The sequence below is a fragment of the Entelurus aequoreus genome, linkage group LG20 (genome assembly GCF_033978785.1).
Source record: "Entelurus aequoreus isolate RoL-2023_Sb linkage group LG20, RoL_Eaeq_v1.1, whole genome shotgun sequence".
In the NCBI taxonomy this organism is placed as follows: Eukaryota; Metazoa; Chordata; class Actinopteri; order Syngnathiformes; family Syngnathidae; genus Entelurus; species Entelurus aequoreus.
Window position 1 is genome coordinate 5225892 of NC_084750.1, and position 25000 is coordinate 5250891.

The 25000-nt window shown below is 38.6% G+C and overlaps 2 protein-coding genes across 2 annotated transcripts in view; one reads left to right on the top strand and one right to left on the bottom strand.

Annotated features, from left to right (window-relative positions):
* The window catches only part of LOC133635872 (polypeptide N-acetylgalactosaminyltransferase 15-like), a 53798-nt gene extending 50155 nt beyond the window's left edge, over window positions 1-3643 (top strand). The window contains exon 11 of the mRNA XM_062029280.1: window positions 3303-3643. The gene's annotated coding sequence lies outside the window, so the exon portion shown is untranslated. The remainder of the gene's footprint in view (window positions 1-3302) is intronic.
* kcnh8 (potassium voltage-gated channel, subfamily H (eag-related), member 8) overlaps window positions 1-25000 on the bottom strand; it is a 138132-nt gene that overhangs the window by 12193 nt on the left and 100939 nt on the right. The window contains exons 10-13 of the mRNA XM_062029273.1: window positions 23778-24027; window positions 18037-18251; window positions 4237-4275; window positions 1141-1394 (exon numbers count right to left, since the gene is read on the bottom strand). Of these exons, the coding sequence (XP_061885257.1) occupies window positions 1141-1394; window positions 4237-4275; window positions 18037-18251; window positions 23778-24027 (758 nt within the window). The remainder of the gene's footprint in view (window positions 1-1140; window positions 1395-4236; window positions 4276-18036; window positions 18252-23777; window positions 24028-25000) is intronic.

The window sequence follows — 25000 nt, forward strand, 5'->3', positions numbered from 1 at the left end:
GTATGTTTTAGCGCTTTCATGGCGAGTTTACTGACAGATATAAGTAAGAACTTTACACTACTTTGTATTAGAAATGGCAAAAGCGGAGGATGAATGTCCCATAACAAGAAGATAGAGAAAAAGAAGAAGCTTATCGATTATGGTGTCGGTAAGAAAAGTTGCTTTTGCATAATATTGCGAAACAAAACGCCAGATATGTCTTACCTTATACACACACCATAATAATACTCGTATGTTTAATGCGCCGACAATCCATCAAGCAGTGCAGCTTCATAGCTTACCAAAGTCGTACTAAAACATTTTGATAGATTTTTGAGCGCCGTGTGTAATGTTCTATATTTTCTATGGAACATATAAAATGTTGGTGTTGTTTACTTGAGTCATATTGCCATCATACTGCAGTCTACACATATCTCTTATGTTTGACTGCCATCTACGGGTCACGCTTATCATTACACCATGTACCAAATAAAATTGCTTCGAGGTGGGTAAGCAAAACCAGAATTATTCCGTACATTAGGCGCACCGGGTTATAAGGCGCACTGTCGAGTTTTGAGAAAAAAACGAGGATTTTAAGTGCGCCTTATAGTCTGGAAAATACGACAATAATGACGCTGCCGAGAATGGACAACTGGTAGACCTTCACACTAACAGACAATTGCCATGAGAATTCAGATTCAGCATTTTTAGATCTCGTTGTTCCCATTGGGTTGAGTTTTTTCTTGCCCTGATGTGGGATCTGAGCCAAAGATGTGGTTTTGGCTTGTGCAGCCCTTTGAGACACTTGTGATTAAGGGCTATAAAAATAAACTTTGATTGATTGATTTGCCTTCTTTCAAATATTTCTCCATTAAAATAAGATTGTGACAACGGACCCCATGGTGTTTCACGATCATCCCGGTATGGTCCTGGTTGTCTCGATGGTTGATTGTCTTTTGAGGATACTCAGCTTCATGTCTAATGCAGGAATGAGTATGACCAGGTCTTGTTCTTCCCTACACTAATTGTGTCACACATGGAGCCTACTGGGATAGGCTCCAGTACCCCTGCGACCCCGATAGGGACAAGCGGTAGAAAATGGATGGATGGATGGAGCCTACTACATTCTCACCACAGCACCTTGGACAGTGAACAGCTCACCTGGGGCTCAGGTTGGCAGGGTCCAAAGTGAGGAGTGTAATATCCTTGCTTGTCCTCCGAGACGTCTCAGAGCTCCGACCGCCGCTTCTTCCGCCCGCCGGAGACGACCCGCCGGTGCCCCTGAGGTTCCGCACTCGGTTCTGCTCCGACGAGAGACAATCATCCTCCTCCCGCTTGTCCTTGTCGTGCTCCCCCTGGGCCTCGGCGAGAGGAGCATAACCCTGAAAAAGGCGGCCGTTTCTCTTCACACCTGACTGCAAATGGAGAGGAACAGTCAAGTATTGTTTACAGCGCCATTATTACTCATCGTTTCAGCGTGACCTTGCCCACTCGAAGGCGTGGATGCATTTTCATGACAAAAATATCATTTATGCCATGATTAGAACAAAAGATGCAGCAAAGTGCTGCCACCTTGTGCTCTGTTGGTCTAGGACATGGGTGTCATTTTTGGACCGTAGCTCGGGTTGTATATTGTAAAAAAAAAGAAAAAGAATTTTTTTTAATTATTATTAACAAAAAGTTGTACCTCGGTTTTTGTTAGTAATTAGTTCCAAAAGGTCAGACAAATAACATTTTTTCCATAATACATTATGTGAATTCCTTCTTTATCGCAACTTTCTTTGGCCCCATGGTGGATTATTTTGCAATCGTATGCCACGGCAGGGGTTTCTAAACTTTTGACCTCGGGGGGTTCGGGGCCTACTCAAATATTAACACTGAGCTATACATCCCCCCCACCCCACCCCCCCTCCACACTCCTGATTGTAAATAATGTAAATAATTCAATGTGATTATCTTGTGTGATGACTGTATTATGATGATAGTATATATGATAGTATATATCTGTATCATGAATCAATTTAAGTGGACCCCGACTTAAACAAGTTGAAAAACTTATTCGGGTGTTACCATTTAGTGGTCAATTGTACGGAATATGTACTTCACTGTGCAACCTACTAATAAAAGTCTCAATCAATCAATCAATCACAACAATTGGGTCAAAGAACTTAGCTAACATGTTCCTTAAAAATCGAATCATACAAAATACAACACCCAAATGTACAGTACCACTGTGTATTATTAGACATGGATGACTAATACTGGAGGTGACTTTGTAGATGTATGTTTGGATAGTTTAGCATTAATTGATCTCCATTGGACCTGCCTGGTTTATTACATTATAATAAACTGTATGACGACGTAATAGGAGGAAGGCGAAGGCTGTTCGGTCAAATATTGATTGACCAAACTCTGAAGGAAAAAAACCACAAGGTTAATGACTCCTACAGCTGACACCAGGGGGAGCTCCACTAACCACGTTAAACCCAGATTCCGATCTAACAAAGGTCTTAACTCATTCTCTATCTATGCCACATCAATGTGGAATGCGCTCCCAACAGGTGTAAAAGAAAGGGCATCTCTATCCTCCTTCAAAACCGCAATAAAAGTTCACCTCCAGGCAGCTACAACCCTAAACTAACACCCTCCCCGGATTGTTAATAATCAAATGTAAACAATCAAATGCAGATACTTTTTCTTATGCCTTCTGATCTCTCTCTCTCTCTCTCTATGTCCACTACTTGCTGTACATATCCTACCAAGTCAGACCTACACTGTTCCAATATCCATTTCTCTGTTCTTAATTGTTGATGACTGATGATAACAACCAAACCTAACCCCCACCCCCACACCCCGGATTGTAAATAATGTAAATAATTCAATGTGATTATCTTGTGTGATGACTGTATTATGATGATAGTATATATCTGATAGTATATATCTGTATCATGAATCAATTTAAGTGGACCCCGACTTAAACAAGTTGAAAAACTTATCCGTGTCATGACGCGGAGTCGAACCCGCGTTTCCTCTGCAGCTGGAGGCACCTCTGCTAACCCCTCTGCTGGCAGCATGCTCAGACACGCCTCTGCTCGCGCTGAGCACAACACACCCACACAGCAACAAGCCTGCAAACAATCACCTATCAGCACAGCTGGACTTGACGAGGGGGAGCGGCATAAAGACCAGCGGACCCGAGGAACCTTTGCCAGAACGTCGCTAATCTTCCCAGTAAGCATCACGTCTGGCATTCCCTCCCCTGTGCTTTGCTATTTGCTCTCTCTCCGTGTCTCCCTTGTTCATGTCCCTTGTTTCTTCCGCAGTGACTGACTTCCTCGATCCACGACCTCCCTGCCCTCGACCTCTTGCCTGTTCACGAACTGCCTCTTTGCCTTGCCCCTCTGGACTCGACGAAAGATACAACCAACACTCACAGACAACAACCCCTGGTAACATTTACACTATTAATATTACACATAGTCTACACTCATTCACTTTGAGTAGCATACACACGCCACGTAATCATCAAAGGTTTGAATAAACCTTGTGAACCGCAGTTGTGCCCTGGTTGTCGCCTCCTTCCCTTCTCTGTACATAACAATTCGGGTGTTACCATTTAGTGGTCAATTGTACGGAATATGTACTTCTTTGTGCAACCTACTAATAAAAGTCTCAATCAATCAATCAATCTGTTGTTATTTTTGATGACTGCGTATTATTATATTTGTGTGTTCTTAAATGCGAACGTGCACCAAGGCAACATGTAGATATTGTGAAGCCCAGTTCTGATTGTTCCCCGGAGGACTGGAATGTACTTGTGGCATTGGCTTGTGACGGTTGGTTTGTCTGTTGTTCAGTTTGTTGACCCATCTGTCCAGATGTCAAAGGAGTTACTTGGGTATTGAAGAGAAGCGCTTCGGACTAATGATGCCATTCTCTGTCTGGGGTTGTAACCTCAAGCTACTCAGACAGCCCCGATTTTAAGTGTCTGTTAGCGAGGGCCAAATAACTATGCTGTACTGTATATAGGAATAAAGAGACCGACTATTTCTGTCGGTAGCGAGCCGACACAGATAAATGAATTAATGAAAAAAAAACTGCCTAATTGAGCATACATTATAATATTGGAATAATTTTGTCTCACATGAGTTTATTATCGGTCATTGATGAGGATGTCTTATTCAAACACTTATTGCTCTGAGATTGGAACTGATCCGTCAATGTGTGAGGAGCTTGCTGCTGGTGTTGGGACTGTACCTGAGGATCTGCAGTTAATGTTGACAGTCTGGCCTTCACCTGGAAGACAAGCACAGAGGGAATATGTAGTCAAAGTGCCATCGACAATCAATAATGGCGCCACACAGAATGTACACACTTCATTACCCCCAAATGTTTACAACTCAAAAGAGTTTGGTGAGGAATAACTTGAGAGCCCTGATCTAAACCCCATCAAACAGCTTGATTGATTAAACAGCATGTTGCTCAATACTTAATATAAGGATGTGGTAAATTATAGCGTTTACCATTTTCTTGTATGATTGTGAGCTAACATGTATTTGTATTTGGTCACAGAATCCTTTAGAGGATTATACTACTAAGGAAATATGCCCTTCGATAGCTTCAAAAGTCCATCACAAGCTCTCCAGAGAGTGGTGGCTCTTTGCCCCAGGAAATTGGAATCCTAAAGGAATGCAGGTTTGGATTTTAGAAGGAAGTGTAAAGACATTAGCAACATCTGGTAGGAAGCCCTCACAAGTAGGAGTAGAGGATAGGGGTTGGAGGTCACCTGACTCAAACCAATCACAGGAAATAGGTTGACTGGTCAAGCAACAAACTGGGTGTTGTCCAAACTGGCCGGCCCCAAGGCTAGAACAACAAAGAGTAACTGTCTTTGTGTAAAAGGTATTTAAGGACAGTTGTCCAAGAAGACAGCAGAAGAGTAATAAGGCCCATAATCTTTCTCCTGGAAGCTGCAGTTCCAGTTTGCGGCTCGCTGAAACAAATAAAGCTTTTTGTTCGACGATTCCAGTAGATTCTTGGCTCATCACCCATCACACGACCAACAAATATACAACAAGGAGTACTTCAACAAAATGCCGATTGAGGTACACTCTACCACAGTGGTCCCCAACCACCGGGCCGTGGCCCGGTACCGGTCAGTGGATCAATTGGTACCCCCCCCCCCCCCCAAGCGTTGACCAGTTACAAAAAGGTTGGGGACCACTGCTCTACCACACCAGGAATAATGCAGTACTGTAATGTAGGGCAGTGTTTCTTTACCATTGATGGTAAACACTACTGTTCAAAAGTTTGGGGTCACCCAAACAATTTTGTGGAATAGCCTTCATTTTTAAGAACAAGAATAGACTGTCGAGTTTCAGATGAAAGTTCTCTTTTTCTGGCCATTTTGAGCGTTTAATTGACCCCACAAATGTGATGCTCCAGAAACTCAATCTGCTCAAAGGAAGGTCAGTTTTGTAGCTTCTGTAACGAGCTAAACTGTTTTCAGATGTGTGAACATGATTGCACAAGGGTTTTCTAATCATCAATTAGCCTTCTGAGCCAATGAGCAAACACATTGTACCATTAGAACACTGGAGTGATAGTTTCTGGAAATGGGCCTCTATACACCTATGTAGATATTGCACCAAAAACCAGACATTTGCAGCTAGAATAGTCATTTACCACATTAGCAATGTATAGAGTGTATTTCTTTAAAGTTAAGACTAGTTTAAAGTTATCTTCATTGAAAAGTACAGTGCTTTTCCTTCAAAAATAAGGACATTTCAATGTGACCCCAAACTTTTGAACGGTAGTGTACATATACATATATATACATATATATATATATATATATATATATAGATATATATATATATATATATATATATATATATATATATATATATATATATATATATATATATATATATATATATATGTATATATACAGTGTATATATATATATATATATATATATATATACAGTGTATGTATATATATATATATATATATATATATATATATATATATATATATATATATACATACATATATATATATATATATATATATATATATATATATACTGTATATATATATATATATATATATATATATATATATATATATATATATATATATATATATATATATATATATATATATATATATATATATATATATATATATATATATATACAGGCCTCAAATTTTAACTTTTTAATATCAAGGCAAGTGTTGCCTTAAAAGAGGGCTCATATTTTCAATATATATCAGCATATATATATACAGTATATATATATGTATATATATATATATATATATATATATATATATATATATATATATAAAATAATATTGAAAGATGGCACCTGATGGCCATAAGACGTAACTGCACTTTTTGTCCATATACTGTAGATAAAAATAGTGTTCATGTATGAGATCTAGGGCTGCCAATTATGGCCAAAGTAATAATTAAGCTTATTGTTATCAATATTGAAATCATGATTACCATCTTGTCATTTGTAATGTCTAATAAAAATACTATAGCTAAACGTTATCCATATATCGAAAGACAAATATTATTTTTTATTAAGTCTTTAAGAATATCAACTTGTCAGCTTTTTGTCATTACATGATGCCTTTATCTCTATTTTTACATTTTTAAAGAGGGAGGTTTTTTTAAATTATCTATTCAAGTTATGTACATTTATATGTACATGTAGATGCTGTATCGGGACAGATCCATTACGAGTTTGAGCAGAAAAATGTTGTATAGGAATTAACTATACACAATAACACATTAAGAAAATGATGTGTCACATGAATGGTTTTGAAGTATTACCATTGTGACATGAAAAAAACACAAGTAATGTAAAAAAAAACCTGGTGTTTACTTTGATATCAAAATAAAACACAAAGCAGTTTGGCTAATGAAGATAATGTCACAGCCCTGCTAATACATCGGAGTTGAAAGCACAACATGGCATGAAGGAGAAGGTACGCTGGAATTCAACTCTGGCAAAGATCAAGCGGATCCAGCACAACAAGGAACCACTGAGTTGGAAAACCTGGAGGTGCTTTTGGAGCCTTGCAGGTAAAGTGTTATTGTCTTTCTTTGTAATCTAATTTGTAGTATTTACCATTTTTAATTATGTGGTATGTGTTTGTTTTTGCCCCTTAGGTACATCACAGAGCTCCTTGGCAGGGAAAAGTATGTGTCCTGTTCTGTTGTGCTCCCTGCGCTCTGCCATCTTCTGCATACCATGGAGGTGTCCGATGTTGATCCAGCTTACATACTCCGCTTCAAGGCTGTATTTAAAACAGGTCTCAACAAAAGAAAAGGGAACTTGAACCTGGCCTGGTTAAAAGTAGCTACCGCTTTAGATCCCAGGTTTAAGGACCTTCGGTGCTTGCCACGGGCAGAAAGGGGGGAGGTGTGGCAAACTTTGAGTAAAATGCTAAAAGAAGGCACACTTGAACCACAGGGGTCCATGGATGAAACTGAACAAGAACCACCACCAAAAAAGATGTTGCTCTTGCTCATGGGATCAGAGTCAGAATCAGAGTACGAGGAACCAGGCACAGACAATGTTCTTGACAGGTACAAGGCTAAGGCTTGTGTGAACATTGACACATGTCCCTTGGATTAGTGGTCATCACATAGTGGTGCCGATAGTAAACTGGCCCATTTTGCACAAAAATACCGAGCTGCCCCTGCTTCCACTGTACCCTGTGATATACTTTTTTCATTGGTAGGTCACATTGTACAGAAAAAGAGATCAGCACTCTCATCTGAAAATGTAAATAGGCTTGTTTGTCTAAACAACTGGTTAAAGGAAGAGTAAATGCAGATGTAAATGGTGCAATAAAGTATGTTGAGTTGTTCATGGGTGCGTTTGCTACATTACCTATTAGTGTCCATCTGTACCTTGTTGTTTGCTACTTTATATTATTGCAAATTATTACCAAATGTGCACTTAAGTCTTACTCTACCGTCACCAGGTTTTGAGCAAATCAATGATTTGCAGTTATGCAAAACATTTAAAAATGTTTGTATATGACACTTTGAGAATAAAACACCATTTGTGTCAAAATAGTGTGTATTTTAAAAGTTTATTTAAATCCTGCAAGTATATATTTTCACTGCGATTAATCAAAATTCAAAAGTGTGATTAAAAAGTAATCGTTTGACAACACTTATATATATATATATTAGGGCTGCAACAACTAATCGATTAAAATAGATTATAAAAATAGTTGGCGATTAATTTAGTCATTGAGTCGTTGGATCTATGCTATGCGCATACGCAGAGGCTACTTTAAAAATATATATATATATTTATTTTTACAAACCTTTATTTATAAACTGCAACATTTACAAACAGCTGAGAAACAATAATCAAAATAAGTATGGTGCCAGTGTGCTGTTTTTCTTCTTCAATAAAACACTGGAAAGGATTGAAATGCAGTTTGTCTCTTTTATCCGATTATTAATCGATTATCAAATTAGTTGTTAGTTGCAGCCCCAATGTGTATATATATATATATATATATATATATATATATATATATATATATATATATATATATATATATATATATATATATATATATATATATATATATATATATAAATATATATATATATATATACATATATATATATATATACATATATATATATATATATATATATATATATATATATATATATATATATATATATATATATATATATATATATATATATATATATATATATATATATATATATATTTACATTAGTGAATGAGCCACACTCCATCTATATCAAGACCCAGAACAGATCGATGGTTAGGGATGCTGCCTCTCAGTCAATAGTACTGGGTTCAAGTTCAGGGTTTTTTATTTTATTATATGAGCGAAAACCAGATATTAGAGGTACCCAGGATAGCTCAATGGTTTAAGACTGCTGCCTCTCAGTCAGTAGTACTGCGTTCAAATCCATGATTTAGAAGCAAGGCTTTTTTGTTTCACTATATAAATAAACTTTGATTGATTGATTGAACTATGATAGAGGTCAATTTAAACGTCGAGTGGATCTAGAATAATAGTGTGAAAGTCCAGTCCATAGTAGATCTAGCATAATAGTGTGAGAGTCCAGTCCATAGTGGGGCCAGCAAGAGATCATTTTAAGTGGAGACAGGTCAGCAGCGCAGAGACGTCCCCAACTGATGCACAGATGAGGTGGGGGGGTCCCGACTTTAGATAGCTAGTGCGTCACCTGTGGTCACCGAGGCGGTGCCCCCCTTCTACACGAAGGAGAGGGGGGCAGAGCAGAAAAGAAACGGCAGATGGTCTAAAACGGGGGTCTATTTAAAGGCTACAGTATACAAATGAGTTTTAAGATGGGACTTAAATGCGTCTCTAGTTCACTGATTGCATTTGTATATGAGCAAAAATCAGGCCTTCATAGGATCCAGTATAGCTCAATGGTCAACACTGTGGGCTCCCAATACAGGGGTACTTGGTTCAAATCCCATTTTGTTCTAGGTTTTATTTCACCTCATTCGTAGTTTCCTACTTCGGGGGTCTTCTCACAACAGAAGCCAGAATAGCTCAATGGTTAAGACTGCTGCCTTGCATTCATTAGTACTGGATTCAAATCCGTGACATGGAAGTCCTAGTTTTTTTGTCTCACCTTATCATAGTTTACTGATTGCATTTGTACATGAGCGAAACTCACAACTTGGTGGGACCCGGTATAGCTCAATGGTCAACACTGTGGGCTCCCAATACAAGGGTACTTGGTTCAAACCCCAGACAAGTAATCAGTAATTTGGCTGTATGGCGTCAAGACGACATACACTGAGTAATGTTATGTGCTCGTTCCTTAATTTACATATAGTTAAAAATCAAGTAAATGCTAAAGATAATAATAATCAAAAATAAATTGTCAAATAGTCAATGATGACACCTCAGGGGTTACCTGTGAGTGTGTGTGTGTGTGTGCGTGTGAGTGTGTGTGTGTGTGTGCGACTGAGTGTGTGAGTGTAATTCCTGAGGTGGGTGGGAATAGGAGTAGAAAGTTAATAATAAATAGCGTTGACCAATGAGCTCTCCTGGGTACAATTAAAATAAAATAGGTTAATTGTAATTGGATAAAAAAAAAAGTTAATTGAATAATTATTTTATATTAACATCGCAAAGGCACAGTGACAAAGCCACAATATATGTCACCTTGATGCCTTCAGCCAAAGTTATGTAAGGTACAAATGGACCCAACTGGGATTGAACCCACCACCCTTCATTCCAAGTCAACAGTCTTAACCACTGGGCTATCCTGGGTGTTGAGAAGAGAAGATTTTGTTCCATACATAAATGTAATCGAGGACACCTTGCTCAGTAAAGTATGATGGATGTAGAACAAAATACTGTCAACCAGAGTGGGATTCGAACCAAGCACCCATCATTCCACGCCAACAATCTTAACCGCTGAGCTATCCTGGATGTTGTGGATGAGAAGTGTGTCAGAGAGTGTGTGAGTGTAATTCCTGAGCTGAGTGGTAATAGGAGTAAAAAGTTAATATTTGAGGACGTTGACCACTGAGCTCTGCTGGGTTGAATAATTAAAATAGGTTCATTGTAATTGGATTATAAAAAACAACATAAAAAATAAGCTATATTATATATAACAAAGATTTGAACCCAGTACTCCTTAAAGGCCTACTGAAAGCCACTACTACCGACCATGCAGTCTGATAGTTTATATATCAATGATGAAATCTTAACATTGCAACACATGCCAATACGGCCGGGTTAACTTATAAAGTGCAATTTTAAATTTCCCGGGGAACTTCCGGTTCAAAACGCCTTTGGAGGATGACGTATGCGCGTGACGTCGCGAGGTCCATGCAAGTGTTTGGACCCTATTGGACACAATACACAGAGCTCTGTTTTCTTCGACAAAATTCCACAGTATTCTGGACATCTGTGTTGGTGAATCTTTTGCAATTTGTTTAATGAACAATGGAGGCTGCAAAGAAGAACGCTGTAGGTGGGATCGGTGTATTAGCGGCTGGCTGTAGCAACACAACAAGGAGGACTTTGTTGGATAGCAGACGCTAGCGCCGGCGACCTCACCTTGACTTCCTACGTCTCCGGGCCGCCGACCGCATCGTCGATCGCTGGAACGCAGGTGAGCACGGGTGTTGATGAGCAGATGAGGGCTGGCTGGCGTAGTTGGAGCGCTAATGTTTTTATCATAGCTCTGACGAGGTCCCGTTGCTAAGTTAGCGTCGTTAGCAACAGCATTGCCAGGCTTCGACAGGCGGCACAGCATTAACCGAGTATTTACATGTCCAGTGTTTGGTTCGGTGTCTCCTGATAGTAGTATTGTTGATCTTCTGTCTATCCTTCCAGTCAGGGATTTATTTATTTTGTTGTTATTTTGTCCATTTCGCCTTCTTGGCTCTCATTTTCAAGAGGATATAGTATCCGAGGTGGTTTAAAATACAAATCCGTGATCCACAATAGAAAAAGGAGAGAGTGTGGATTCCAATGAGCCAGCTTGTACCTAAGTTACGGTCAGAGCGAAAAAAGATATCTCTTGAACTGCATTCTAGTCCGTCACTCTAACTTTCCTCATCCACAAATCTTTCATCCTCGCTCAAATTAATTGGGTAATCGTCGCTTTCTTGCTCCGAATATCTCTCGCTCCATTGTAAACAACGGGGAATTGTGAGCAGCACTACCGCTTGTGACGTCACGCTACTTCAGGTAGGGGCAAGGTTTTTTTTTTTATCAGCGAGCAAAAGTTGCAAACTTTATCGTCGATTTTCTCTACTAAATCCTTTCAGCAAAAATATGGCAATATCGCGAAAAGATCAAGTATGACACATAGAATGGATATGCTATTCCCGTTTAAATAAAACAAATTCATTTCAGTCTGCCTTTAATGAGAGCCCACACTGTTAACCACTGAGCCACACCGTTCTTTGTCACTTCCCTGACTAGACTAAGATGAATGCAACAAAGTACAGAGACATTCTGGATGAAAAGCAACACTTCATCCAACCTGATGGAGCTTGAGAGATGCTGCAAAGAGGAATGAGAGAACGTGCCTAAAGATAGATGTGCCTAGCTTGTGGCATCGTATTCAAAAAGACTTGAGGCTGGAATTTCTGCCAAAGGTGCATCAACTAAGTATTGAGCAAAGGTTCTCAATACTTATGTACATCCATCCATTTTCTACCGCTTGTCCCTTTCGGGGTTGCGGGGGGTGCAAGTGATTTTTAAATATTAAATAATTTAATAAAAAACTGTTTTACCTTGTCATTATGGCTATTATCTGCACAATTCTGAGGACAAAATGAATCTATATAATTTTGGAATAAGGCTGAAACATAACAAAATGTGAAAGCACACACACGCACACACACACTCCAAAGTGAACTGCACCCTCATTTCAACTTGTCGTGATACACTTACCTCACAGTTCAATACCTTCCCCTCTTTAAAGCGCTGTTGTAGTTTGTTAGCGTGTGCATGTGGGCCAGTGGTGTGTGTTTGTGTGTGTGGGGGTTACACAACAAAAAGAACGCACACTCGATCCTGACTGACTGTAATTACAGCAACAACACTTCCTCAAGTGCACCACCCCCCCCGACTCCCACTTACTCTCACACATCCATCATTGGCACACATTGAAAAACACTGTGCTACTTTTAGGTCCAATCATAGTATTATGTCATGTGTTCTTACTTTATCTACGGAGTTTGTTGTTTGTTATTGATAGTAACACAAATAAACCATGTTGAGTTGAGATACCATCTACAAGCCACAATAAAAAAAAAAAATGAAATCACCAGATTTGTAGGATGTTCATTCAATTATTACATTTTGTAAAAAAAAGCAGATAACACACTGCAACTAACGATTATTTTGATAGTCGATTAGTCAACGATTAGTCAACTAATCAGATAATAAAGCGTACGTACACATATTTAATGGTTCTAATTTTTCCATCGACTTCTAATGCAGATTAAGTTATTTTAGGCATGTGCTTACAAACAAGAGATGACTAATTAATTCATAAATATGTATTCATACTGTAACTGTGCTGCTCATTCAGCTTACAAACAATAAAATGACTAATAAAATGTCCATTTAAAAAAAAAGAAAGGCAAAGTGCTAAAAAAAAACAACAATTAACCTTGTTTATGTATTTAAAAAAACAGTTAAAATAACAGCAATGAAAACAAACAACAAAAGACCAAATCTAACTTCCTCTAAAAGAAAAAAAGCATTTTGTGATGTTTAAAAAGCTGCACACTGGTATATTGACTATTGTTTAACTCTTTAATAGATTGTATATTCAATCTTATGATACCGCCGCATTGGTGCCTGACTGTCTCTGATTGTGTGTTTTGTGTGTGTGTGTTTCATGATTCCATCTTTGTTTCACTCTGCTTGATCTAAAAAGGAAACCGTTACTGACTATCACCATTTATTTTCTTGATTTATTGTAGTCTTTCCTGAAGAAAGGACTGCAGTTGTGTGTGTGTGTGTGTGTCATGTCTGTTTTCTACAAAATTAAACTGAATGAACATCCTCTAAGTCTCATAGTGATGACATAATTGTCGCCAGGGCTTTTATAATGTTTCATTCTTTTAATTTCTACCACAGATTTGAAGGTGTGAATTCAGGCAGTAACGACAGTAAAGAGATTTAAGTCCCCCCAAATCAGCAGAGGCACACTTCACATTTGAAATGAGCTCAGCAGCATCTCGCCTCATGGAGTGCATGAAGCAGTGTTTGAAATCAATCCATCAATTTAGCTCCATTCTATTAGACATGTTTTCCACACGATTCACAAACGGCTCTTTTAATTTGTCCTGATTAGTGTAGGCTACACTGACTGAATAATACTCATTCAAACTGCAAAATAGTCCTGTATGTTCTTATTTAAATGTCTTCCAATGCAACATTTTCTAGCTCAGGTTCTTTCAATTAGATGCAGAATATCCAACATACAGTTGATGTTATAAATTCCCTTTGTCAGAAGATTAAGAGAAAGTTCCCTATTTAATATGATAATTGTTGAATATAATTGACTATATTATTGTTGACGTAAACAAGCTATTATTGTAGTCATGCACTTTTAAGTTACGTCTGTTTTGAGTCAGGCAGTTTACCGGGCAGCTATGTTTACTTTTCCGGGGTCCTTCGGGCAATGTGTTGAACAGTGTGTATGTGAGAGTGTGCTTAGCTGCTGCTGCTACAAAGCAATATATAAAGAAGAAGTTAAAAAGTAAAACGGTGTCCTTATTCCCTAACCGGAGTACGCTCACGGGTGAAGAGTCCCAGCACAACAACAACAACATCAGTTTAAACATATAGTTCTTTAATAGTTGATGTCATTTCAGTGTAATTTACAGCTAAGGTCAGGGTTATATTTAGATCAAAAATGTAATCGCTCAAAATATTAGTTTTTCTCTACTAGTAGATTTTTAATTTTTTTCAAAAGTATTAATAATCAGGGCCTTAACTAACTTCAAAGGTGTTTATTTCCTGTCAGCACTCTTATTTTGGTTCAATTTTCTGCATGTCTCCTTGAGCGCTCGTTTCCCTCACCTGGCAGCCTGGCACACCTGGTTGCAGTTGCCAATCAGGCTACTATTTATACCTGCCTCGCCCTCCAGTCAGGGCTCGATGATTGTTTTTCTGTATCCTGTTGCCTGTTTCCCCTGCATGTGCACTTACCAGTTGCATCATTTGTTTTTTGACATTTAAATCATGTTTTCCTGCGCTACGCCTGCCATCTCCACATCTTGGGGTTCAAGACCAGCAGCTCCTGCTAATGGCCTGTATAGTTTTCTGAGTAGAATAGCTAATATGGTATTTGTGTGACTCGGGGGCAGATATTATATATTTCTTTCTGCTCCTTTTTATTCATGATGTATTCTAATGTTGTATCAATTATTTTATTCAATATTGAGTAAATGAAATAAAAATAAAAATGGAATGAAACTTGGCACCTTAGAATTCTAACCGTCTTGACACTTTTTAAATTAATCTTGAAATTAATTGGATGCATGTTTAGTACTAAAACAAATGTATTTAATTTTTGGTTTATCATAAAAACATACATTAATAACCTTCCATCCTAACGTCTGGTTGGGATTCAAACCCAAAACACTTTTTAAGACAAGGACTAACGCTGCGAGCCACGTTAGCCAGTGGGATTTATCAGAGACTGAGCAGGAAGCCGCAAGGAACATATTTGCGGTAAAACTTCATGTGAAGCGCCATATAGCAACACATTTGGGGCCTCATACACAAGACTCTTGAAGGCCCCCCACATCACACCCTGAACCTACCCATACACACGCACACACTCTGTATATGTTTACATGCACTAAACAATAGCATATCTTTTTAAAGATAGGATTAACATGTCTAGAACGTATGTGGATAAATCCCCCTAAACAATTTAGTTTAGTTAAAAAAAAATTGTTTTTTTACAAACACGTGCCAACAAATCTAATATAAAGAGGCCAGAATATCATTTTGAATAATTATAAAACTTGTCATGATTATAAATATGTCAAATGTTCCTTTACTTCAGAGTGTAAAGCAGACATTTGTTGATAATAGTTAAAAGTGGATAATACAAATCATTATAATACATCATTATTATTATTAGGATTATTTTGTGATTAATGCATCTCTTGGGGGTTAAGTCTCCCCCTGTCTTTAAAAACTCTGTCATTTTAATTGAGGGTCCTTGAACGCACCACAGTTATGTGCAATGAGACGCAAAAGTGAATTGTGTACATTACTTTTTCCCATGCTGCCACAAATAGATTGATCATATCTTACCTTCCTTTGAGGAAATCATTCTGGTTCTAAAATGTTGGTGCAGAGTGAGAATGCTTAAAGGTGAGCTTTGATGGCATTGTGATATCTGTGTTGAGTGAAGTGCCTATCCATGTGGAATAAACTATTTTGTATTCAAGGTAATCTTAGACGTTCTCAATATGATTGAAACAATCTTACTATTGAACTTTCACGGCTATATTGAGTTTACATTGACATAAAATGCATTTTTTATACCTAACATATTTAAACGACAGAAAAAATCATCAAACTTTACAAAATGCTAGGGTCCCCCTGTGTGTCGGCCCCAAGTACAACATCCCCACTAGTACAACATCCCCACTTACCCCTCCACTCCAATGCATTTCATTTATAAGCGACTTTCAGCGAAGGCTACAATATTTTTAAACAAATGTAATTATCCATTGATTTCAGTATGGCGTACAAGTTAACCTTTATTTTTTTGTCGGGGTGTCAAAACAAATCTATTTTTGAATTAATTGCGATTCTTAATCGATATAAAAAATCGATTTAATCTGTCCTCTCCAGCCACTCAGACAAATCATAATGTTGATGTAGATCAGGGGTGTCAAACTCATTTTAGCTCATGGAGGAAAATCTGTGCACACGTGGGCCAGACTATTAAAATCATGGCATTAAAACAAAAAAATTAAGACAATTTCAGATTGTTTTCTTTGTCTTACTTTGGCCAAAAATAGAACAAACACATTCTGAAAATATAGAAAAAAATGCTGGCAGCGGTAAAGTTGAGATCTATGAAGGAAAGAAGAAAGTGAATGAATGTTTATAACTGAATACATTTACATATGCATAAAAATTTATTTTCGTTTGTATTATTTTTTTTAATGAATGAAGTAACGTTTATGACAACCTTTTTCTAAAACACTATATAGAATGTGAGTTATAACAGGATAATGCATACATTTATCATTTGTTTTCAAAACGGTTACAAAACAGTGAGACCCCAAAAATGTACTGTGGGACCCCATTTTTATGACTTGATGGGGTCCCTAGGACCCCATTTTGAAAATTCCTAGCGCCAACACTGACGGAGATTGGTGCGTGCAAAACAGCAGCAGGTGGCTGTGGCCTGCGGGCCGGTTCTAATACTAATCAAATATCATCCCGGGGGCCAAGATAATTAATTTGCGGTCCGGATCTGGCCCGCAGGCCTTGACTTTGACACCCCCAGATGTTGGATGATCATATCTACTATACACATTTAGTGTGGGATACTTCTCTTCTTGCCTTATTTGTGTTTGACTTTATTCAATTTCATTAAACAAAAGCAGTTTTCTTTTAAGCAGACATACATTTATTAGAGCTGTTTATCTATTTTATAGAGGAATGTAGTTAATTTATAAAAAAAAAGTATAGATTTTAAACCGAGAATCGATTCTGAATCAAATCATTACCCCCAAGAATCGAATCAAATCGTGTAGTGCCCAAAGATTCACAGCCCTATTTTTTAGTATTTTAAAAAAAAATATATATATATGTTTTATTATTACCACTAGCGGTTCTCACTGATTGGCTGAGAGATGTCACATACACTACCGTTCAAAAGTTTGGGGTCACATTGAAATGTCCTTATTTTTGAAGGAAAAGCACTGTACTTTTCAATGAAGATAACTTTAAACTAGTCTTAACTTTAAAGAAATACACTCTATACATTGCTAATGTGGTAAATGACTATTCTAGCTGCAAATGTCTGGTTTTTGGTGCAATATCTACATAGGTGTATAGAGGCCCATTTCCAGCAACTATCACTCCAGTGTTCTAATGGTACAATGTGTTTGCTCATTGGCTCATTGGCTCAGAAGGCTAATTGATGATTAGAAAACCCTTGTGCAATCATGTTCACACATCTGAAAACAGTTTAGCTCGTTACAGAAGCTACAAAACTGACCTTCCTTTGAGCAGATTGAGTTTCTGGAGCATCACATTTGTGGGGTCAATTAAACGCTCAAAATGGCCAGAAAAAGAGAACTTTCATCTGAAACTCGACAGTCTATTCTTGTTCTTAGAAATGAAGGCTATTCCACAAGATTGTTTGGGTGACCCCACACTTTTGAACGGTAGTGTAACTCCTTGCCGATAAAAAAAACAAAAAAAAACTACATAACACATTTTTACTGTATAAAAAAACTATGGTTGAGGAGTCGGACTCACGTGTGTCTCTTGTCCCTCCCTCAGGTTGTATGTGAGATCTTGCTGGATGTCCTGGACAAAGTGGTGCGAGTACTCCGGGTAAAGGTCCAGCACCTCGTAAAGACCCTTCAGATGAATACACTGCAGGTCACAGTAGGTGAGAGCTTTCACGTCCGCGTTGGTTTTTATCACTCGGTCGTCTAAGGACAGGTTCGCTCCGATCAGATCCCCTTTACCTGCTCAGAGGAAGACATAGACAATTCATTTCGAAGAGGTGAATAATGTTCTCTTTGGTAGCTGTCACAAAGCAAGAAAGAGCACATAAATCCGCATTTCTCTTCATGATAAATAATGACATAAAATGCAATATTAATGTTGACAGGTTCATCAATTCTTCCTGAGTCTAATGCTACAAACACACCAGCTCTTCATAATACGCAAGCCTTTGTCACCATGAACATGTTTTATGCCACCTGGAAGTCACAACATAAGACAATAACCGCTGTTACTTATATTAATGAAGTGTCAGCTAATGTTTTCCTCCTCTGTTGACATTAAATTATGTTTCCCTTCATCCATTTCGCTTTGAGACGTCTCTTTGCTCCCATTTAAAACTAACTCAGTAGCGCCCCCCTGCCACCAGTTTCACTGATCTTCACTAAATTTGCTGGGGAACTCAATGACGACAGGATGCACAAAAAAGTTTTAAGAACCCGTGTTGGCAAACAAACTAACATGTAAATGTCAGCCTTTGTGGTCCAAAATCAAGTCCTATAAGGTTGCAAACTATTGTTATATGGTGACAATGCATGTCGATGGCACATTCTAGCTGTGCTTTGCAGATTTGACAGCGACGAGCGAAATGAACATGTCCTCAATGCAATGTAACATTCTCGCTTGCCGCTAACGTCCCTCCACAGTGCAAAGCCACTTTTAGGCCAGCAATCCTCGCCTCCACAGCGGCAAAAACTATGTTACTTACAAGTAACATTATCACTGGAGGACGAAGAATAGGTAAACATGCCACACTAAACCCCCTATGCTAAGCGCTAACTGCTAAGCTAGGGCTCGAGAATGTAAACAAAGCTGGGCGGATCGATACAGTCTCGACAGTAAGGATAGTAGGGGGAAGTGAAGCATCAGGATATGGTGGATACTATAGTGGTTATATCGATATTTTTTTATCATATAAAAATATTTGGTTTTTTTTGTACTTGTTTACAAACTCAGCAAATAAGTCCCTCAACACAGGAAGGCTTTGAGGGCAAAAATCAAAATGATTAAACTCAGAGCCAATATTAGAAAATGATTTCAATATTTAACTGATTTTGTTACACCGCCATCCTGTGTTTTTGTCTAATTATAATTGTGATCCAAAAATGTTACTTATTGATTTTGAACATTTTAAAGTATCAGCATCAGTATGATGAATACTTTGAAAACTTGGTATTGGATTCATACCCAAAACTAATGTCAAGTATCCAAACACCAGAGGAATAAGTGCTTATTACATTTGAACAGAAGTGTCGATAGAAACATGTTACAACAGAAAGTAATCAGATAAATTAGCAAGTAGATTAATAATAGTTTTGACAAAATAATGCAACCAAAAATGACAAAATATGTTACTGCTTATGTCAGCACCGAAATTAGGAGCCTTTGTAACCCTTTTTAAAATGGTTTTATTATCATTTACATACAAAATATATGCATGGTTATCGCAGGAGGCTGCAATACATATCGCAATATGCATTTGAGGCCGTATCGCCCATCCCTACGGTCATACTTTGACAAACTCCTCCCAGGAACTTTAAACAAATGAGCCTAAATTCATATCATTGATTTGAAACACCTCGACTGCGGATGTTGTGGATCGGTGGAGGGAATACTTCGAACACCTCCTCAATCCCACCAACACGTCTTCCTATGAGGAAGAAGTGCCTGGGGAATCTGTGGTGGGCTCTCCTATTTCTGGGGCTGAGGTTGCTGAGGTAGTTAAAAAGCTCCTCGGTGGCAAGGCCCCGGGGGTGGATGAGATCCGCCCGGAGTTCCTTAAGGCTCTGGATGCTGTGGGGCTGTCTTGGTTGACAAGACTCTGCAGCATCGCGTGCACATCGGGGGCAATACCTCTGGATTGGCAGACCGGGGTGGTGGTTCCTCTCTTTAAGAAGGGGAACCGGAGGGTGTGTTCTAACTATCGTGGGATCACACTCCTCAGCCTTCCCGGTAAGGTCTATTCGGGTGTACTGGAGAGGAGGCTACGCCGGATAGTCGAACCTCGGATTCAGGAGGAACAGTGTGGTTTTCGTCCTGGTCGTGGAACTGTGGACCAGCTCTATACTCTCGGCAGGGTCCTTGAGGGTGCATGGGAGTTTGCCCAACCAGTCTACATGTGTTTTGTGGACTTGGAGAAGGCATTCGACTGTGTCCCTCGAGAAGTCCTGTGGGGAGTGCTCAGAGAGTATGGGGTAACGGACTGTCTTATTGTAGCGGTCCGCTCCCTGTACGATCAGTGCCAGAGCTTGGTCCGCATTGCTGGCAGTAAGTCGGACACGTTTGTGTGAGGGCTGGACTCCGCCAAGGCTGCCCTTTGTCACCGATTCTGTTTATAACTTTTATGGACAGAATTTCTCGGCGCAGTCAGGGCGTTGAGGGGTTCTGGTTTGGTGGCTGCAGGATTAGGTCTCTGCTTTTTGCAGATGATGTGGTCCTGATGGCTTCATCTGGCCAGGATCTTCAGCTCTCACTGGATCGGTTCGCAGCTGAGTGGGAAGCGACTGGGATGGGAATCAGCACCTCCAAGTCCGAGTCCATGGTTCTCGCCCGGAAAAGGGTGGAGTGCCATCTCCGGGTTGCGGAGGAGACCCTGCCCCAAGTGGAGGAGTTCAAGTACCTCGTAGTCTTGTTCACGAGTGAGGGGAGAGTGGATCGTGAGATCGACAGGCGGATCGGTGCGGCGTCTTCAGTAATGCGGACGTTGTATCGATCCGTTGTGGTGAAGAAGGAGCTGAGCCGGAAAGCAAAGCTCTCAATTTACCGGTCGATCTACGTTCCCATCCTCACCGATGGTCATGAGCTTTGGGTTATGACCGAAAGGACAAGATCACGGGTACAAGCGGCCGAAATGAGTTTCCTCCGCCGGGTGGCGGGGCTCTCCCTTAGAGATAGGGTGAGAAGCTCTGCCATCCGGGAGGAGCTCAAAGTAAAGCCGCTGCTCCTCCACATGGAGAGGAGCCAGATGAGGTGGTTCGGGCATCTGGTCAGGATGCCACCCGAACGCCTCCCTAGGGAGGTGTTTAGGGCACGTCCGACCGGTAGGAGGCCACGGGGAAGACCCAGGACACGTTGGGAAGACTGTCTCCCGGCTGGCCTGGGAATGCCTCGGGATCCCTTGGGAAGAGCTGGACGAAGTGGCTGGGGAGAGGGAAGTCTGGGCTTCCCTGCTTAGGCTGTTGCCCCCGCGACCCGACCTCGGATAAGCGGAAGAAGATGGATGGATGGATGGATGATTTGAAACATTTGAGCCTATGCCGTGGGTCAGTCTTGACGAGGCAGCACTAAAATGTCAACATTAACAAGACAAGATCCGACCTCCATTACCGCTGCTCTTCGCTTGAATTATTATTTATTTATTTTTGTGTTTTCCTCGACCTTCTCTGCCTCTTCCAGCACACGTCACACGTATTCGTTAGATTTTTTTCTTGCAGCAGATTTTTGTACACATCACGGGAATCTACGTGTTTCAGATGAGTTCTGTGAATTGAAACATTTCTTATAAATACTAGGATTCAGACTATATCTGACCAATCTAAGTCTAGGACCACGAACTGATGAAGCCTGCTTGGATGAAATGTCTTCCAAAACAAACCAAACAGTCCAGTTGCCATCGATAGAATGCCCTGAGATGACAATGACTGGATGAATGACAACATTCATAGACTTATAAATACTGTAGGCTTTGTTTTTTAACAAATAACTTTTTGAGTCTTACTTAGCGCAACCAAGTTTTCATCTATTCATGCATCCTATTGACTTTTCCACTCATTAAAAACATTTTACAGTCATCATAATTACTTTTTTGTACATACAAACACCTTCATTTTAGCAGAGTTGCATTTTAAGCAGCTCATTAATGAGGAGCCCGCTCATTTGAAACTGTGCTTTTCTATTATCAAAAAGAAATTGCATCACAATAAAGACATGCTCTAATTATAGCTGGGACGTTTATTTACCTAAGCAACAGCCGACTGTAATTGTGCAGGGGCGTCCAAACTACGGCCTGTGGGACAATTGCGGCCCGCCGGTGACTTCAATTTGGCCCGCCTCACTGCACAAGTTCAACAAGCAATCTGGCCGGGCAGGGTGTTTACATATTAAATTTAAATATCTGACGATCTGATAGGTGCTAATTTGTCAGTACCTTGTGGACAACGTAAATGACTCATCTTTCTTGAGGCCACAGCAGAGAGTATACCTATATGACCCAAATTAAACAACCTTCCCTAGTCATTGTGGACCAAACAAATTCAACCAGCACAAAAAGTCAACAAACATGGTCACACATAACACAACCTGCTCACTGAACTTTGTAGTTATTATGTACGTATGTATGTATAGTACAAAAAACATCTATTACAAGACATGATGGACAAAATGCAAAAAAACATCTCCACATCTATCTACGTTTGGTGCATTTTAGCTGCTTGATATTTCTGATTACAAAACTTTTAGGAGGCCATCACAAAGGTAAAAAGGAGTTGAACTTTCACATACTCGTATTATTCTATTGTACTCTTATTATTCAATTCTAATAATAATTATACATCCATTATATGATTATAATATGCACACATATGTATAGGGTATATAAAATATATATACATATACATATATGTATACACATACACATATATACACACACACACACACACATATACATGCATATATATACTGTATACACAACATATACACACACATACACATATATGCATACATACATATATGTATATACATATATATATACATATACATATATACACATATATATACACACACACATGTATATATATATAAACATATACAGTATACACACACACACATTATATATATATATATATACACACACACACACACAAATATACACTTACACACACGTATATGTATATATACACACACATACAGCATATACACATGTATTTGTGTATATATATATATATATATATATATATATATATACACACATACATACATACATACATATATATACACATACATACATACATACATATATATACACATACATACATACATATATATATATATATATATATATATATATATATACACACATACATACATACATACATATATATACACATACATACATACATACATACATATATATACACATACATACATACATACATACATACATACATATATATATACACATACATACATATATATACATATATATACACATACATACAGACATACACATATATATATATATGTATAAACATATGTATATATATATATATATATATATATATATATATATATATATATATATATATATATATATATATATATATATATATATATATATATATATATATATATATATATATATGTCATTTTTCATGCAGACAGCTTTCGGCCCCGAGCCAAATTTTTGCAGCCCAATGCGGGCCCCCAGGCAAAAATTTTGGACTCCCCTGGTTCACTGTATATCACACATCAAGGTATTTTTGTTATCTTACCAAGTATGGCCAAAACCATGCCGTCCTTCAGGACCTCCATGCTCCCAGAGCACACGAAGAAGATGGCCTGCAGAGCGTCGCCCTCTCGGAGGAGGTACTCTCCAGGAGCGCAGAAGGTCGTCTTGATGTGCAGCGACAGCGATCTCAGGCAACCCCGGCTGGCTGAGGCAAAGAGAGACAGCTCCAGGATCTCCTTGTTCAGGTGCATGGTGATGTCCGAGCGCAGCTCATCCGGGAAGTCCTTCAGCAGCTGGTGAAGACCACGTGAAGGTGACACTTAAAACTCTGTGATTACATTTGGGCTCCATCCTAAATTTTGAGGCTACTCATTCTTCATCTTGTAATACGACTTTGTACTTCAAGGGGTGGTAGTGAAATGTATTATGAAGCAACTCCAGTATTTCCTCATCCCTTATTTATAACAGGGCTGTCCAAACGTTCTCCACTAATATGGAGGCTCAATAAAATAAATAAATACATCTTTAATTACATAAATGTGTCGTTAATTCATTAAAATTGGAATTAAACAAATCAATGTGTTAAGTGTCTAAAGTCAATTCAATACAAAATTGTATTTATCAACCATACTATTAATTAGTTAAGTTTGAGTTGAGTTTTTATTTCCAACATGTACACAATTACTATATACTACACCATATATTACGCATATTTTAATTTCTCATTACAACATGTCCGAAAAGGAGTATTAAAGGTTATTCATTATTAATATTATGCTTGTACTAATTGATTAATTATTAACTTCAGTATTTATTCATTTAATTAATTCACAATTTAATTATTTATTTATTTTATCTGTTAAAGTCAGCCGTCAAAGTGAGTGGGCGGATCCTAACACCTGATTGGTCTGTGGAACACTTTGATCTAGAGAAGCTGAGGAGTACTGGTCGATATCTTGTTCTGAAAGTGCGGAAATAACTCTGACAACTTCAATAAATTCCTCTACTTTAACTGCAACCTGCCCTAGGTCAGCAGGTCTTGCTTCCACATATTCTGCAAACTTTAAAACTTTTAAAGTGGAAAGAGTACTAGTAAATCCTCCTTAGCCGCCATGTTTTGAAAAACTCAAGAGTTCCAGGCTTCCGACCAAAGCAATCATTGGACTAGATTTGTGTTAGCCCAGCCCCCTGACTTTGATGGGGGAGTTTGACGGATAAAATACATTCATGAAGCTACCACAGCTTCAGGAAACACAAAATTAATTA